The 15,645-nt window shown below is 41.2% G+C and overlaps 2 protein-coding genes across 2 annotated transcripts; one reads left to right on the top strand and one right to left on the bottom strand.

The window, feature by feature from the left end:
• Positions 1-2,275: 2,275 nt before the first annotated feature.
• Positions 2,276-12,279, bottom strand: rragca (Ras-related GTP binding Ca). Its single transcript, XM_079164104.1, has 7 exons — positions 11,876-12,279; positions 9,745-9,948; positions 9,062-9,261; positions 6,562-6,676; positions 5,250-5,392; positions 4,920-5,068; positions 2,276-4,268 (listed from the first exon to the last, which is right to left on the bottom strand). The coding sequence occupies exons 1-7, from the start codon at positions 12,059-12,061 to the stop codon at positions 4,123-4,125; spliced, it is 1,143 nt and encodes a 380-aa protein (XP_079020230.1). The 5' UTR covers positions 12,062-12,279; the 3' UTR covers positions 2,276-4,122.
• Positions 12,280-12,910: 631 nt separating this feature from the next.
• LOC306700317 (c-Myc-binding protein-like) lies at positions 12,911-14,574 on the top strand. Its single transcript, XM_079165309.1, has 5 exons — positions 12,911-13,051; positions 13,457-13,529; positions 13,638-13,686; positions 13,881-14,010; positions 14,104-14,574. The coding sequence occupies exons 1-5, from the start codon at positions 13,037-13,039 to the stop codon at positions 14,143-14,145; spliced, it is 309 nt and encodes a 102-aa protein (XP_079021435.1). The 5' UTR covers positions 12,911-13,036; the 3' UTR covers positions 14,146-14,574.
• Positions 14,575-15,645: the final 1,071 nt, after the last annotated feature.

Raw genomic sequence — 15,645 nt, forward strand, 5'->3', positions numbered from 1 at the left:
AGTGAGCGTGACATCACAGGCAACAGTATGTTCTGCCTTTATTTCATTATTGGTTAAGCTTTCTTATTAGGGACAAGGGGGGTGGAGGGGGGGGGGGGTGAAGCAGTGTTGCCTTTGATAAAGCAAAGCAATTTCAGCAGCTGCTACGTTGCCAAATTACAGTTGTACATCATGCGGCCCTCTCTCTCTCACCACTGCTTCCTCAACTTCTCCTCTTCCTTCTCTCCATCTCTCTCTCTCTCTCTCTCTCTCTCTCTCTCTCTCTCCCTCTGTGTGATGTTGATCTCCATGTTGCCTGCACTGTGGAGCAGAAAGGCTGAGGGAAGAGCGAGGGACAAACCCGCTGAAACAGCAGACAACAGCCCCATCTAGAGAGAGTATTAAGACACTGAATTATTCAGTGGGTATCAGATGATCCAGGTGCTCATGTGGTTCGTATAGGGTTATGATTTTCACCAATTTCTTCATTAGAATTTGACTCAAACTCACGTTTGGAAGTTATATTTGTTTTTATTGTTATTTAAATCACTTTACATTCAGTGAGGGTTGCTGATGTTATTTCATCCTGGCCATTAAGTAAAAGCTTTCATTAAGTATTTGCACACTCTGGCAAAGGATGCTCAGGATACAGGCATCCACCAAATGATATATTTCATCGATCATTAGTTCGTCTAGATTATAAAGACATTGCCATCTGTAATCTTAGCACTGTGTCTTGCATTATAAGACACATTTTGATTTTACTGGTACTCGTGCAATAACTGTTTTGTCAAGCCGGTAACGCTTAAAACACAGTGGAAATTCTGATCCACTTTTTATTGAAACTTCGGTGACTTTGTTTTTTGTCTCAATACACTTAATAGTTACTATTTATGTTGCTGTATATATTTGAATTTGTTTTTCCTTTTTATGTAGTAGAATCTACTGCTACTGCAAACAGAATACTATGTAATTATGAACATCTAGTATTATATATATATATATATATTTATATATATCTTTTAAACTAAATGTATGCATCTGTTCTTTTACTCCTGCTGCTGTAACAGCTGCATTTCCCTGAGTGGAAACAACTTTTGTCTTATTTCATTACCCTTAAAAGCTAAATTAAGATTTCAGTATAACTCCATTAAAGGGCCCGGTGCACCGGCTCTACAGCCATCCCGCCCAAATGAGTCCAAATAACCTTCAGAACATCATAAACACGACCTCTCCCCTTTCCACCGAAACACGAAGCGACTCGCAGATCAACAAACCATCAGGCTGACAGGTCTAACCTATCTGCCATTAGGCCGTCAAGATATCACACTTTGCTTTAATTCACCATCTTTCAGAGTGTCGCACTTTATATTCCTTGGCATGGGAAGTCTACATGCGGATGCATAATTTATCTCAAATTAGCGCCTATTTGAGTAAGCATCAAAGCACGGCGGCTAAGGTTGGAGGAGATCTTAAGGAACCGCGGGGAAACCATGGCCAGGATTAATGCGGGAGATTTTTATAAGAAATTACTGGCTTAATGAAGTGGATAAAAAAAGCTGTCAGTGTTTTATTGCATCTAAATTGTGTGGAAGTGGTGTTTAGCTGTCTCGCCTACTCCCCACATAATGGCTCGTGACAGTAGCTGTGAGGCTTATTTAACTTAACTGGTGAATAACTTGCACGCTGAAGCTATTCAGCGAGTTGTTTTTATGTGCACTAACCCCCCTCCTCCTCCTCCTCCTCACTCATAATGCCAACTCAAGAAAATTAGATATTGTATTTACTATTTTAAGCATTTCAGCAAAGGTTAAGAGGTCTTTTAGACTGTTAATGTATAGAAAATATCCAGAAAACGCGGCCTTCTCTTCCTAACAGATTGTATGCGAGCTACAGCCGATGTTACATCAATACTGAATAAGCTACGGTTATACTGCAGGGTTCTCCGTACTGCTCCGTGGTTTTAGGAGCTGCTGACGTTTATAGTCGTGCTTTAACGGACGGCTGTATAATGACGGTGCATGCTAACTGTAAATATAACAAGTATGAAAACAGTTGGTGGGCTTGTGGAAGGGATCAAAACGTTTAACAATACATTTTTGGGGAAACGATGGAGTAATCCTACAGCGCCATCTTGTGTTTGCTTGTAGGTTTGTATCAGATTAAAGGCTGTTGAGAATGAACGCGTGATGCCTCGTAATATAAAGCAGTACAACAGATTGTTAATGATTTTATATATTTAAAAAGAGGTTAGAGAATGTGTGTACGACTGTGCCAATAACATTAACAACAAAACTAAAATTTAAATTTTCATTTATTTCACATAGTATAGCATCACAATACATGAAATCAATCATCCATCACAGTTCTGATGTGCAAGTGTTTATCTTCTGCTGACTGATAGTGACTAGGTTGAACGTCTGGAGCCTGTTTCAAGAAGCAACGTCATAGAGTTATCAAAATAACTTTGACAAGTAAAAAAAAAAACCCAAAACAGGCTTTTTACCCGACAAATGGATCAAGATGACTCGTCATTGCTGCTTCGTGAGTCAGGGTCCTGTTCTTTATGAGCAGCCAGAGTTCCCACATCTCACCCCTGAAATAAACACACAGGCACGAACATATTGTGTGTCGCTGTAAATGGCAAAAGTAATGGAATTTGGTCTTTATCCCTCCTCGTTTATGCGTGCAATTGTCTTGGTTAGCTTCATTTTCACTTCCTCCCCTTTGAATGCAATGAGCAGTGTTATGGTTGACAACACACCGACGGACGCATGCTTGGAATGGGTTCATTTTGTTATGGTGGACCCGGCTGAACAGAGCCAAACTAAATACACAACATGGGTTAATCATTCTGGGGCAGGACTGAAACCGTAGGTGGGGGAAAAACATGCATGTTTCAACCGGTTCATATCATCATCATCATCATCATCATCATCCCAAAATGTTTCAGACTGACGATGTGGAGCGTGAATCCTGCATCAGACCTGCGTCTCAACCCAATACTTTGCTTTCTTAGATGGCAACAAATGAGGCTTTCACCATGACATGTTCTCATTGTTTCTCTGTTGACTGAGCCATTAAATCATTGTGCTTCTTATTTTTAAAGACAATTTCCAAATTTCTATTTTTTACTAACTATCACAAACTTAATCAAAAGTTTGATTTTCAGTGGAGCACAACACAGAAAAGTTACTTTCACTGATTGAAAAGAGTTTAATTATGCTAATCTGCTGTTATTGAGAAGGAGGACATAAATTCTTTCTGTAAAGGTCCCAGTCTGGGATCTAATTTAAACCTTTCAGTGACACACACACACACACACACACACACACACGCACACACACACACACACACACACACACACACACACACATATATATAGACCTGCATTCACACACACACACACACACACACAAGACCAAGTTAGATGGACAACACAATCCCTTTTCAGTCTGCTCACAAAACCTTGTTTTCCCTTCACGAGTGAAACCAAAAAGCGAGTTTCGGGCAGCATTCAGGTAGCGTGAGGTGAGTGGTGCTGAGAGAACGCTTGCACTGCACACAAGCTTCATCTACATAAGGCCATCTCTGAACATGTGTGTGTTAGGACCAGCAGTTCACATCCACCATCTTTTTTTTTTTATTTCTTTTTTTTTTTTATTTAGCACAGAAGTGGTCGGGGTGGGTTCATCACGAGACAGATTCCTGCAAAACTGACGTCACCGCTTGTCCATGAGCAAGCGGTGACAACAAGGGTTTGTTTTCCCTCCTCACATTGTTCGTTAAGAGGGACCAGCAGCTTATTATCGCGGCCTTTGACCGCTTTAGGGAATCCAAAAAGAAAGATCCCGAACCTTTTTCCTGTCCAGGTGCAGTTTTACTCTCTTCGACTTCCTCACAGCCAACGCGGTGCCGTCGCATTCACCTGAAACGAACGCTTGAATTTCCCTTCCGTCTCAGCTCGAGAAGCCCTAACCCCGCTGTGCTCCAGTGCCGTCTCACAGTACTTTGGGGGCGAAGGGATTGGGATTGGCGTGAGCCCCGGTTTAGTAGTCTCTCCTCTACAGGCTCTCAGGCCCTTCTCCAGCTTTCCTTCCCTCTCCCGTCTTTTTTTTGTTTTTTTAAATTTAGCATCAGTGTTTAGACGGTGTTGCGCGGCGTGCCGTTCAGTGCGACGGCCTTGGTGCAGGGCGAGCCCACCGTCTGGGGACGCTGGGCGGAGACGCCCACCTCGAATACTTCATGGATGGCCTTCCGGAAACAGTGGAAATTGTAGTCTATTAATCCTAAAGGAGGCAACAGAGACACAGACTCTGTTAGGACACACACGAGTCTGGCATTGTGACTTTCACAGTCAGTGAAAAGTCTTGATGTTCTTGTGTTTTGCAATCTTTGAACGGGGTGTAGATAAAGTAACGTTGGGTCAGCACATCAAAGGGTCATAGGTGAACTTATGTGCTGACTAACATGCACGATTGATTATTTGGTGCATTTTCAGTGTCAGTGCATGTTTGGCTATTATTTGCGATGCACTGCAAGAACATGAAAAGTGCAAGAAAGGTAGAGATAAAATACTCTCAAGAACTACTCACTTAGTATTTATTTTCATGCATCTAACATCCACAAATTAATTCCCATAAACTAGTTACTCCATTACATCCCAAACGTTTTTTTTCAGGCTGATGATGTGTACTCCATGTGGAGACTGACAGGTGTGGATTTAACTTCATGGTTACTTTTGAGAGGTTGAGCAATAGTTTGTGATCTGGTCTGACCTTGTTTGTACTCTATACTCTCTGTATACATGCAGACACACACACAAACACACAATCACTCGCTGCAAATAACGTGGAAGAAAATATCAAACTCAACTCAAAGCCACGTCACTATTCGCCTAATTAAGCCAAACGAGCTGCAGCTGATCACAGGTTTGTTACCTTTGCGCTCGAAGCTTTCTTCTCGCAGGATGCAGACGAGGGCCAGGAACTTGGTGACCTCTTTGAGGTACAGCACCGTCGTGTTGTTGAGCTTAATGATGGCCAAGGACTCCTTGTCGTAGGCACTGCCGCTGCCGTCCTCCCTCAGACTGATGCGGAACAACACCACAACGTTCAGGGGAAAATGTGGATTAATTAAGCAAATAAACGCAGAAATGAAGTCGCGCTTCAATCAAAGTACCCGCAGAAAACACAGGGGGGCGAACTCTATATCCTAAATGCTTTTTTTCCTGTATTTAATATGTCATTTAAAGTTTAGATCACACTCACCCGTAGATGCAGGAGACGTCGATGACCACGTCGATCATGTCGCAGCACAGTTCGTAGGACTGCATGTCGACAGGAGAGCTGTCTGTGGCGATGTAGATCTTACTGACCACGTCAAACAGAAAGGCCTTCTCTATCCCCGAATTCTGCCATTGATGAAGATGAGAGAGAGGAAGAGAAATGAAGGAGGAAGAGACAAAAGGGGCATTAGGTCTACGGTTAAGACATTGGACAGTTGGCATTTAGACAGAAGGAGAGGGCGATATGATGACATAATGCTTGGAGACAAGGGCAACAACTATTATTATTATACTATTATTTATCATTTGGTATTAAAATGTGAGACAATAGTAAACGTAATAAAGTTAGTTTTGTCACGTCAACAATCCAAAACCCAAAAGACACTCAGTTTCCAATCATAGAGGACAACATTAACATCTCAGAATCTGGTGAATTTTCCGTGTTTCTGAAAAGAATATTAGAAAATTAATTAATTAATTAGTATAACGGTAGAAACAAAAATCTTTGCAGATTAATATTCTGACGAACGGCTTATCGATTAATTGTTTCAGCCCTAGATATTTATTCTGTTTATACTGCGGTAGGTAGCCTGTAATATTTCTGGGTGTACAGTATTTATGTTACGATTTTATAATCGATTTTGCCTCAACGTGATGAAGTACCAGCATTTGATATTTTATTTGCTGAATTAGACACAAACAGACCCGTCTGGCGCATATTTTATCCATTAATGATTTTCCAGAGTTAATCAACACACATATTGAAACGTAAATACACTGGTACAATCATTCAAATTCCAGATACCATGATAGTGAATCTTCAAAGTACAGGGTTTCACTTTATGTTTTAAATGCCACTTTAAATCATTCAGTCGTGACAGGATGTGTGCTAACAGACGACAAACATACAAACAAAAATCAAGATAAATCTTGCGAGTAATTCTAAAAGGCAGGGTTCAATTAAATGCTCTTTGAAGTATTTCTCAGTACTTATGAAATGTAACATAAAAAAAGAGAGTCGGAGCTTCACACAGAACCAGAACAGTTAGTTCATTTTGGATCATGTGAGGCAGGAGTGCTTGTTGCAATATCATTGGAAATGCATCATTGAGAACGAGTGCAGCATCACAATCAACCACTACGAGGGCTTTGGAGGAACTGCTCCCCATAAAGTGGCATCAGAGCTGGCAGTGACTCACGTAACGCCGGCCGTCACGCATTAATCACGCTGCTCGGTGACAAACTTCACGACAAGCCAGATTTACAAAGTGTTTGGCCGCTCTGAGTTTACTTACTGAGATGAAGATGTTGAGGAGGTTCTCCAGGGTGGGAAGCTGAGGGATGAGCTTCTGCACCACTTTGCTGAAGGCCTCAAAGATGGAGTGGTCATAAATACTCGTCAAGTAAAAGCTGAAGGACAAAAAAACAAAGAGGAAGTGAATAGGCAGTCACTAGTAGGGAACACTTCTCACTTCCTTAAAAACGCATACGATAGCAGGTACAAATACAGACAGTCACGACGAGATCACATGACGATGGACGGTGGAGCGGTTAATCAAAGCTGATTCAGACATAAAAACACAGGAATAAAAAACGAAATGTTCGCAAAACTGGACACACGTGACTCAAAGAGCTTTGTTACTGAGATAGAAAAACAAAGGAGGTCAGACTCTGAGGACGCCAGCGACTTGAGCCAAACGGTCTGCATACATTTGGCAGAGGCTAAACTTTACAACGCATTACAGAGGAGAAAGCACCGGAGGGGGATAAATAAAAAAAGCCTTCTCAGCGTCGCTATATATCCGGGACGGCTCCGGCTGTCGAACCGCAATAAACAAGAATCTCACCCCACATAAAACACAGTGCAGCGCGAGCCAACGCGGGCCAGACAACAACAACAACAACAACAACAGGAGAGCACTGCAGAGATCAGCCGGGACGTCCCGTTTCAGGTCGTACAGTTTCTACACAGTGAGTCAGGTCACAGGCTGCAGTTAAAGAGTGCTTTTAGGCTTTGTTTAAATGACTTATTCTCATTATATTCAGAAATCTATTGATCGATGAATCGTTGTCTTTAAATTGTCATAAAAACAGTGAAAGTGACGTGTTGGTTTTGTTCTCATATTTGAGAGGCTGGAACTACTAAAATGTTCATCAACTAATCCATAGTTCATGCTCAACAAACCCTCAAAATCAACAAGCACAATAATTACCATCGTGTTCATAAAAAAGGATTTAAATTACTTCTTTAATCAATTAACAATACCGCCATGAAGTATTCAATCAGTCAATCATTTCAGCTCAACTCCATTTCTTTCTACCTCTTAAATAAATAATCTATTATATGTACATATAAATATGTCAGATCTGAGTAACAGCTCTGGTATGTGAAGCGTTGTTTCTTCATTAGGAGGTCAAAGAGGAATCTCACAGTAACACTGCTGAAGTCACAGAACCAACCAGCCAATCAGCTTCTCCCCTCAACTACTGTGTCACAAAATAACTTTTCACATAGTTCCACATAATGTCCGAAGCATCTCGATGAAAGACTCCACTCCAGGATTACATTACAAGTTCCAATAACGCTGAAGTTGTACTACAAGTGCAGACTGAGGTGGAAAAATTAATGAAACTCTTATTTCCACTTTGAAACTTCACACTACTTGAATGCAGTGGGTATGACTGGCTGTTAACACCTACGTGTGTTGTGGTAGCAGGAACATGGTGTTTTAAAACAGATACTGAATTAACATGTTTAATTAATAGAACAACTACAGTTACAAGTAACCAAACATCATAGGATGAGCTACATTAGAGAAAGAACCTTTGAAAAATGGTATTGAAGAAGTTATAAATAACATGCAGATAAAACCTCTGACACACATTAACAAAACACAGTCAGTAAGTACTCGGAGTACTTACTGCTCTCTGCATGAGTCGGCAGTACCAACCTGTTACGGCTCATTTCTAAGCTGCAACTAGGTTTTTGATCAAATTTGGGTAAATGCGCTCTGCAGATCAAAGTCTTGCTGTGAATATTTAATACAAAGTGTGATTTGGTTTGAAAAACATTACTGATGTGTGGGTAAGAATTAGGGCTCTACGGTTGGTTGTTGATGGTGGCTGTTAATCCAAACAAAACCATGTATCTCTAACTTTGGTGATATGGATATATTCAGATGAACTGAAGGGTTGAAAGTTCCTTAAAAGAGATAAATAACTCATTAAAACCCCTCTGGATCATCTGGAAAAAAATGATGACAATGCAAAAAAAAAAAGAGGCAATTTTTGTAGCTGATGAAAACTTGAAATTCTGGAGAGATATGCAGTGTTCACAGGACATCGCTGTTGAGTCATGCATTGAAATAGCAGAGTAACCCTTTGACTCTGACACAGTGTTTATTAGAGTTACCTCTTTGTTGCAGTGTGTCTGTGCATGTGTGTGGTTTTAAAAAAGCACTATTTTAAAATGAATAAGGACAACCTGGTGTATTTTCATATTGGATTAAACCATCGTCTAGTACAGGTGTTCTTATCATAGTTTTATATTGATGGGACTCAGGTGTGACTAGCTGAGAGACCAGGGCCTGTGTGCATGTTCTTTATAGCGACGCAGTAATAAGAACTGATAGCTAAACTAAACATGCACAGATAACAGGAGAGACGCTGTGAATTGGTGTGAGGCACCATAAATTGAAATGACTCCGTACCGACATGCGATTGCATAGACAGCGGGGATACACGACGCCTTCTTCAGCCTCGTACGGATGTGGAAGTAAAGTAATAAAATGTCACCTGAGATGCAGCTTCTCTAAGCTGGCGTCGGCCAGGTCGTCGTTGGCTCTCTGGTGGATGTCTCTCTGGGTTTCGATCTTGTGGTCGTCCGAGAGGCCGTCCACTTTGTGGATGAACACCTCAAAGTTGATCTCTGGGTTGACTCGGTAGGCCCGAGACACGGTGAGGTGAAGCCTGCCCAGGGCCTCCACATAATCGTCCTGTGAGGAAGACAGCGACATACTATTATACATATGCAACATGCACATCTCTTCAGTCAGTAAATATGAGCAGGAGAAGCAACACGCGCCGTCTAGAGTTACAGGGATGACTCATGCACTTATCATCGGGTGTACACTGTGATCGGCTTTAGACCAGGTATGAGGAAACGTACTGCTGCATTGTTTTCTCAGATATCACCGCGTGACCGACTGCTGATACTAATCGAACTCGATGCACCTCCTCGAGTACAAACAAACCCGGCAATCAGATCGGCTAACGCCGCAGCCGAGATCACTCCTAGAAAGCACTTAGAGCGGCGGCATCAAAAGACACAGCGTGTAATTGTCTTTTATTTTGGACGTCCATCACCGGGTTTATTCTCGAGGGCTTCAACTTGACCTTACAGCACTAAAAGATGAGTCAGATTTTGAAAGCAAAAGCAGGTAAAACACCATGTTTGCTTTTCTTCCCCTGCCCCTCACCTGAGCGTCGATGACAAATATCAGAGCCCCGGTTCCTCTGAAGATCATCTCGTAGTCGAAGGTGGGGTCGAAGAAGTCCACCTGACCCGGGAAGTCCCAAATCTGGAAGTTGACAAAGGAGCTGCTGGAGATGTCGTCCTTGTAGATCTTGTTGGTGCTCTCCAGGAACAACGTCTCATTGGGAGACATTTTGTGGAACACCACCTGGAATCAGAAATAATGTTTAAAATAGTATAAATACAGGTGACTTGTCTTGGTGATTCTGTGTAGAATTTACATTTTTGTTTTCAGAATTTGCCACTTGTGAGATTTGTTTTCAAAATCAAAGTCATCTATGTAAAGACAACAAACCGCCCGGGTCTAACAGCCAAGACATTTTAATAGACCTCCTCGCCATCATCAGTGTATTATTGCTTCCTTTCAATCCAGACAGTATTGTATTCTGTCTTACGCAATGATTCAAGCAATAAGACATCATTTGGACGTCACATGCAGAGCGAGAGGGGGGAAAGGGCACCACGCCGCAGACTCAGTATGATGCAGCACTTTGTCAGCCGCCTGCTGTCACACAGTAAGACAGTAAAAGACTGCAGCTGTATGAAGTGAGGTTAGAGTTTGATCAGGGTGCTGCTCTACTGACTACAGGTAGGATTGTAAGTTGCAGTGAGTGATGGTGGAGGACCTGGGAGTGCCCTCTCTCTCTCTCTCTCCACCGCTGCCATTTTTAAAATCAGTGTGTGGGCCACTGAGTCAAAAGCCAAATGAACCAGCAAAAAAAGCAGCCAAATCACATGTTTTTCAGCCCAGAGTGAAGGCTTACAGGAGAACGTTAATCTAAGACGGAGTGTGGATTATAGCAAAGAGTGTGCACTTCACTACAGAAAACTGACGTTCTTTAGGTTCGTTTCTTGGCTCCTGGCGAGTCACGCTACATCAGGCCTGATTCTACTTCCCCCCCCTTTAATTTTAACATAAATAATAAAAATGTGCATGTCATCTATTATTCAACCACAGTGCCCGTCTGAAAGCGGTAGACTTGAAGAATATAAGTGAGACAGCAAAACCGTGCCGTGAGATGTGTCACACGAAAGAAAAGGCTTTTTAATAAAAGAAGCATCGGGCTCATTGCATGTCCATTGGTTGTGATCATTTAATTAAATGCACATATTAAATGTTAAATATTAAAATACAATATTGACTAAGGCATGTCTTGTAGAGGGACTATGTGTCAGAATCTATATATCTATATATATATATATATATATATATATATATATATATATATATATATATATATATATATATATATATATATATATATATATATATATATATAGATATATATATATATATATATTTATAGCAAAGGTGGATCATCTCAGGTGGACCAGCTCACCTGAAACTAAAGATCATGGCTGCTCATATCATAAAAAATATTAGGCCAATATATGAAGCCATAGGGGGAAAAAACAGAGGTGCTGATATGCCTTATATGTAATAAGAGTGACTATTATTTAGGCCTTCATCTAATATGTAAATTGATCACATGACAAGCTGCGTCAGGCATCTGGGTGGCTAGAACATTTTTCAAGAGAGATGACTGGTTGCTCTGGACTTGGAGGCCCATGGGGGGCCACATTGCATTGGGTCTTTAGGGGCCCCTTAAAATCCAGCTTTGATTTAAAAAACAATGTGAAAGACCATGTTGGCCACCCTGCAGGTGCCATTACTGATGCACTGATTTTAAAACAAAGTGTAGTGACTTGCAGAAGGGTAGGTGTGGTCGGGTTGCAGTCACGTGAGAGCTACACGACTAAGATATATTTGGCATGTTGGACGAGTTGTTAAGCAAACAGTCACGTGCTTTGACGTCCATATGTCAGTAAAGATGCACCGCAGCGTCACCTGTCCACCTGGTTAATGATTCCCTGCTTGTAGCTGCACGAAGCTAACACTGGAGGCTAACTGCTCGTTAGCTGTTTGTTTTTTTTAAATGTCAGTTCCCTCTCTCGTGCAGCTAGACGTGTCATCTGCTGGTCCATAGCTATCACATGTCACTTACGACATGCTAGACTGACTCGTTAGCTATTTTGGCTAACGTCGTAGGTTTAACATCTCTCCCCCAGTTTACCTTCTGTATGGATGATTTGCCGCTTCTCCTCAGACCCATGAGCAGGATTCTCGGCTTGCTGTCGGACAGCGCCGGGCTGTCCTCGATGTCGGCCTCCTCCTCTTCACCATAACCGAAATCTTTGGGGAACGAGTCCGCAGCCCCGTAGCTGTCGGCCAGCTGTTCCACCTCGTACTGGATCGACATTTTGTCGCTTTTCCTCCTCTTCCCTCCCCTCCTCCTCCTTTACTTGTCGGTCACCACACCCGTGTTTATACCGGACGGTCGGTCGGTGTGCGCCACAAACTATCGTCACACAATGAATAGAGTTTGTCAATAAAGCCCAGGCTACTTGGAAACACCGAGCGTGATCCCACACATTTCGGATTTCCTCTCCCTTTGAAAAAAGAAAAAAAAAAACTAGCATTTTGTTCCCGCCCCCTTGATTCTGATTCGCTACCTGAATTCGTAGACGATAAATGATTGGTCGGAAGCGCCTGTCACTCTACTGAGGTTTGTCGCTGTCACCTGACTAGTACTCAGACCTGTTTTGTGACCTATCACCCGATTAATACGCAAATGCACGCTCTCAACAAAACAGGTTGAAGCCATTTAAGTTCGCGACATTAACATTTAATTTTAACATTTTTAAAAAAGTAAGCATTTGAAGAAGGTTGCTAAAATTTAGCCGATTAGAAAGTGGGCACCGCTGGTGTTCTGCAATATGACCAGCAGATGGCGCCAGACATCAACTAAAGGGAAGGCATTCAATGTCTTTCTACAATGTCGGAATTAATCGCGTCCATAATACGTTCAAGTTTGAGGGAACATATTTGTATCTATTCAGTAGCATGTAATTTATTACGAGATATTTGAGTTAGATCTGTGCTTACTCTCTCAAGAAGCATAGCCAGGACTTTGAGAAATGTAGAAATACTGAGGTAATGAGTCCAGCGCCCAACCAACTGCCAATGAGTTTTTTTTGCACTAGCCAATCATTACGTGAGATACAGTATTGTTTTTACAAGGGACACCTGAAGGCAGCATCTAGCTCATCAGACCCGTTGCATAAACGAAACTTAACGACTTTACCTGCGTTTCAAAAGTAGGGTTTTGCGGAATTAACCGGGACCCAAAAGCAGTGACTACGAGAAGAAAAACAACCGTAAAGACTACGTCACTATGGCACATTATAGAGTAAGTGTGTTTGCTGCTGTCCGCGTTGTCTGACACTAATGTTTAGCCGAAACAGTTTCTTATTTAACGTTACTAACTTTAGCCTTTAGCTAAATTAAGAGTGGCTAAGCTAACGTCGGGTGACGTGGTGCTCATCAGGGAGTCGAAGTATCACGTGTGACAACTCGTGTTGTATATGTTTGTTGATTCACTTAAGTAAAGATAATGTCAATAAATACTCCAAACTGCTTTTTTTTGTCTTAACATTTTTCTCCTGCAGGTCATAATTTGACCATTTTTGTTTATGTCTGACGTTAATAACGTTTACTGTTAATTTTGAAAATGACTAACAAGCAGGACATTAGAGGACATTAAAGTACAGTTTTGTTGGTAATAAAATGGATGGGTTTTTTTTTCTTCTTGCAGGCTCCAGACCCCAAAAGGGAACAGTTTAGGAGATACTTGGAGAAGGCTGGTGTTGTTGACAGTCTGACCAGTGGTAAGGCATAATAAGGGCAAAGTATTGTTTGAAAGATTCAAATACTTGACATTTGATATCCAGCCCTATTTATGCAATTTAATTGAACACTTTGTTTTTATATTTCAGTTCTAGTGTCTTTGTATGAGCAGCCCGAAAAGCCCAACAACGCTCTGGAGTATCCTTCTACACACACGAGCTGAACCACCGGGTGGTTGCAGAAATTGTCTCTTTTGTCTAGTAGGTAGTGAGTTGAGCCGCCTCTCGGGACTGAACTCATTCCTGCACCCAACAAAATATAAAGAGAAATGTTCAGAAGTTAATAAAGGAGGCCCCTGCTTGCTGTGGCTTCTTTAACAAATTCCCTCCCAGATTTGTGAAGGAGCATCTCAATTCTGGTGGTCAGACGTTAGCCGACGCGGAGGCTCTACAGCAGGAGGTGATCGACTTGAGGCAGAGGTGTGCACGTCTGGCAGAGGAAAACAAAGACCTCAAATCAAGGGTACGTTTCGTCCGGTTCTCACCGTGAGCTGTGTGTGTGTCATTTCAGGCAACACGCCTAACGTAGATGCTTTTTCTCCTCCCATCTCTGCAGCTGCAGCGCTACGAACCTGAAGATGGAGCCACAGCTGACTAGACCGCAAGCGGCGCTCTGGCTTCATCGATGTAGATTTATTTTGCTTTCAGGACACAACAACACTGTTACGTGAAGGCAGAGAACTTTTTAGGCACCTGTTTTTGTAAATCTTCTTTTCTACGGTTTCTTAGAATTTAACTTATTCTGTACATGTATGTATATAAGTTTGTTTAATCTTTAGCTTTACTGAGGAATCGCCTGTCTCTATGGCTGAAAAAGTCGGATCTTAAAAAGAAATACTTAATAAAGTATTCATTTAAGACATGGGGCATGTCATTTTTTTGACGAGTCTATGAAAAAAGAAATGTGCTAATAATAAAATTTTTCTGGCATAGTTATAAACAATCATACTCTGTCCAGCGCCACATGACCGTGTGTGACAAAGACACACTCGTACTTTATTTCCCAAAATAAAATAAAGCACTTCTCGTCTTGTAACCGTTGTATCACTGATTGAACTCATTTCTAATGCGTCAGTCAGGCCTTTTATTATTAGTATATGATGGGATTTTGATTCTGTGGTCAGATAAAGCTGTGTACGTCTATTATAACGTTCATTACTTTCTACTCTGATGGAAAATGAACAAAAACAAGCATGTAAATGAGAGTGATAATATTTTGGAGACAAAGGAAGACATTGGGGACCAGATCACGTCTGGTTTAATCAGATTTAATCATTTTATATTCTAAACTGTCAACAGTAATCCAATAGCTTTCTTGTTGCTGCGAATGTTATCTGATTATTGATATGCTTGGGAAACTTGACTAGTGAAGACTAAATTTCCCCAAAACATGCAGAGATGAACTGTAACTGCAAACTTTAGACTAAATATTATTTTCTCCAAAAAATATCTGGATGTTATTGTTTAGTTTGACTTCATGGTTCAAATGTACACATTGCTATGGGACAGATAGTTTGCCCGTCACAAGTCTGCTCTGCAACATTTTAAAAAGTATTGACCTTGTGACTTGTCAAAGTGTCTCACGTAACAGAATTCAATATGTAGCCTAAAGAGCAAGTGCTGCAGCCAAAATGCAATCTACTTTTATAGTGAAATTATATTTTATGTTTATTTGTCACACTACAATGAAAAACACCACTTCTGATACCTCATCTATATTTGACCCAGTGCAGTTCTTCCTGTTAGATGTTTGGTTAAATCTAGTTTTCATGCTAATTAAGTAGCAGTACATGCAGTCAGTCACAATAGAATACAGGTTTATTCCAAAAACAGTTTTATATATATAATATATAACAATATAAAACACACTGTACAAAGTCTTCTGTTGTAAGATGTAACCAAAAGCAATTATGAATGTCAGTTCCATTAGTTGAACTAACAATGGGGTGTTTAGGCTTTTCACGTTATTTAGACTGACAGAATATGAGCAAACTCTCACCAGATTGGAGGCAGTTTAGTGTGAAATCCTTAACGTAGATATGACGGCTGAGTCAATACACCTGTGACATGGGTTGCTGTAAGGAAACTGTGTGAAAGT

The sequence above is a fragment of the Pholis gunnellus genome (genome assembly GCF_910591455.1).
Source record: "Pholis gunnellus genome assembly, chromosome: 8".
In the NCBI taxonomy this organism is placed as follows: Eukaryota; Metazoa; Chordata; class Actinopteri; order Perciformes; family Pholidae; genus Pholis; species Pholis gunnellus.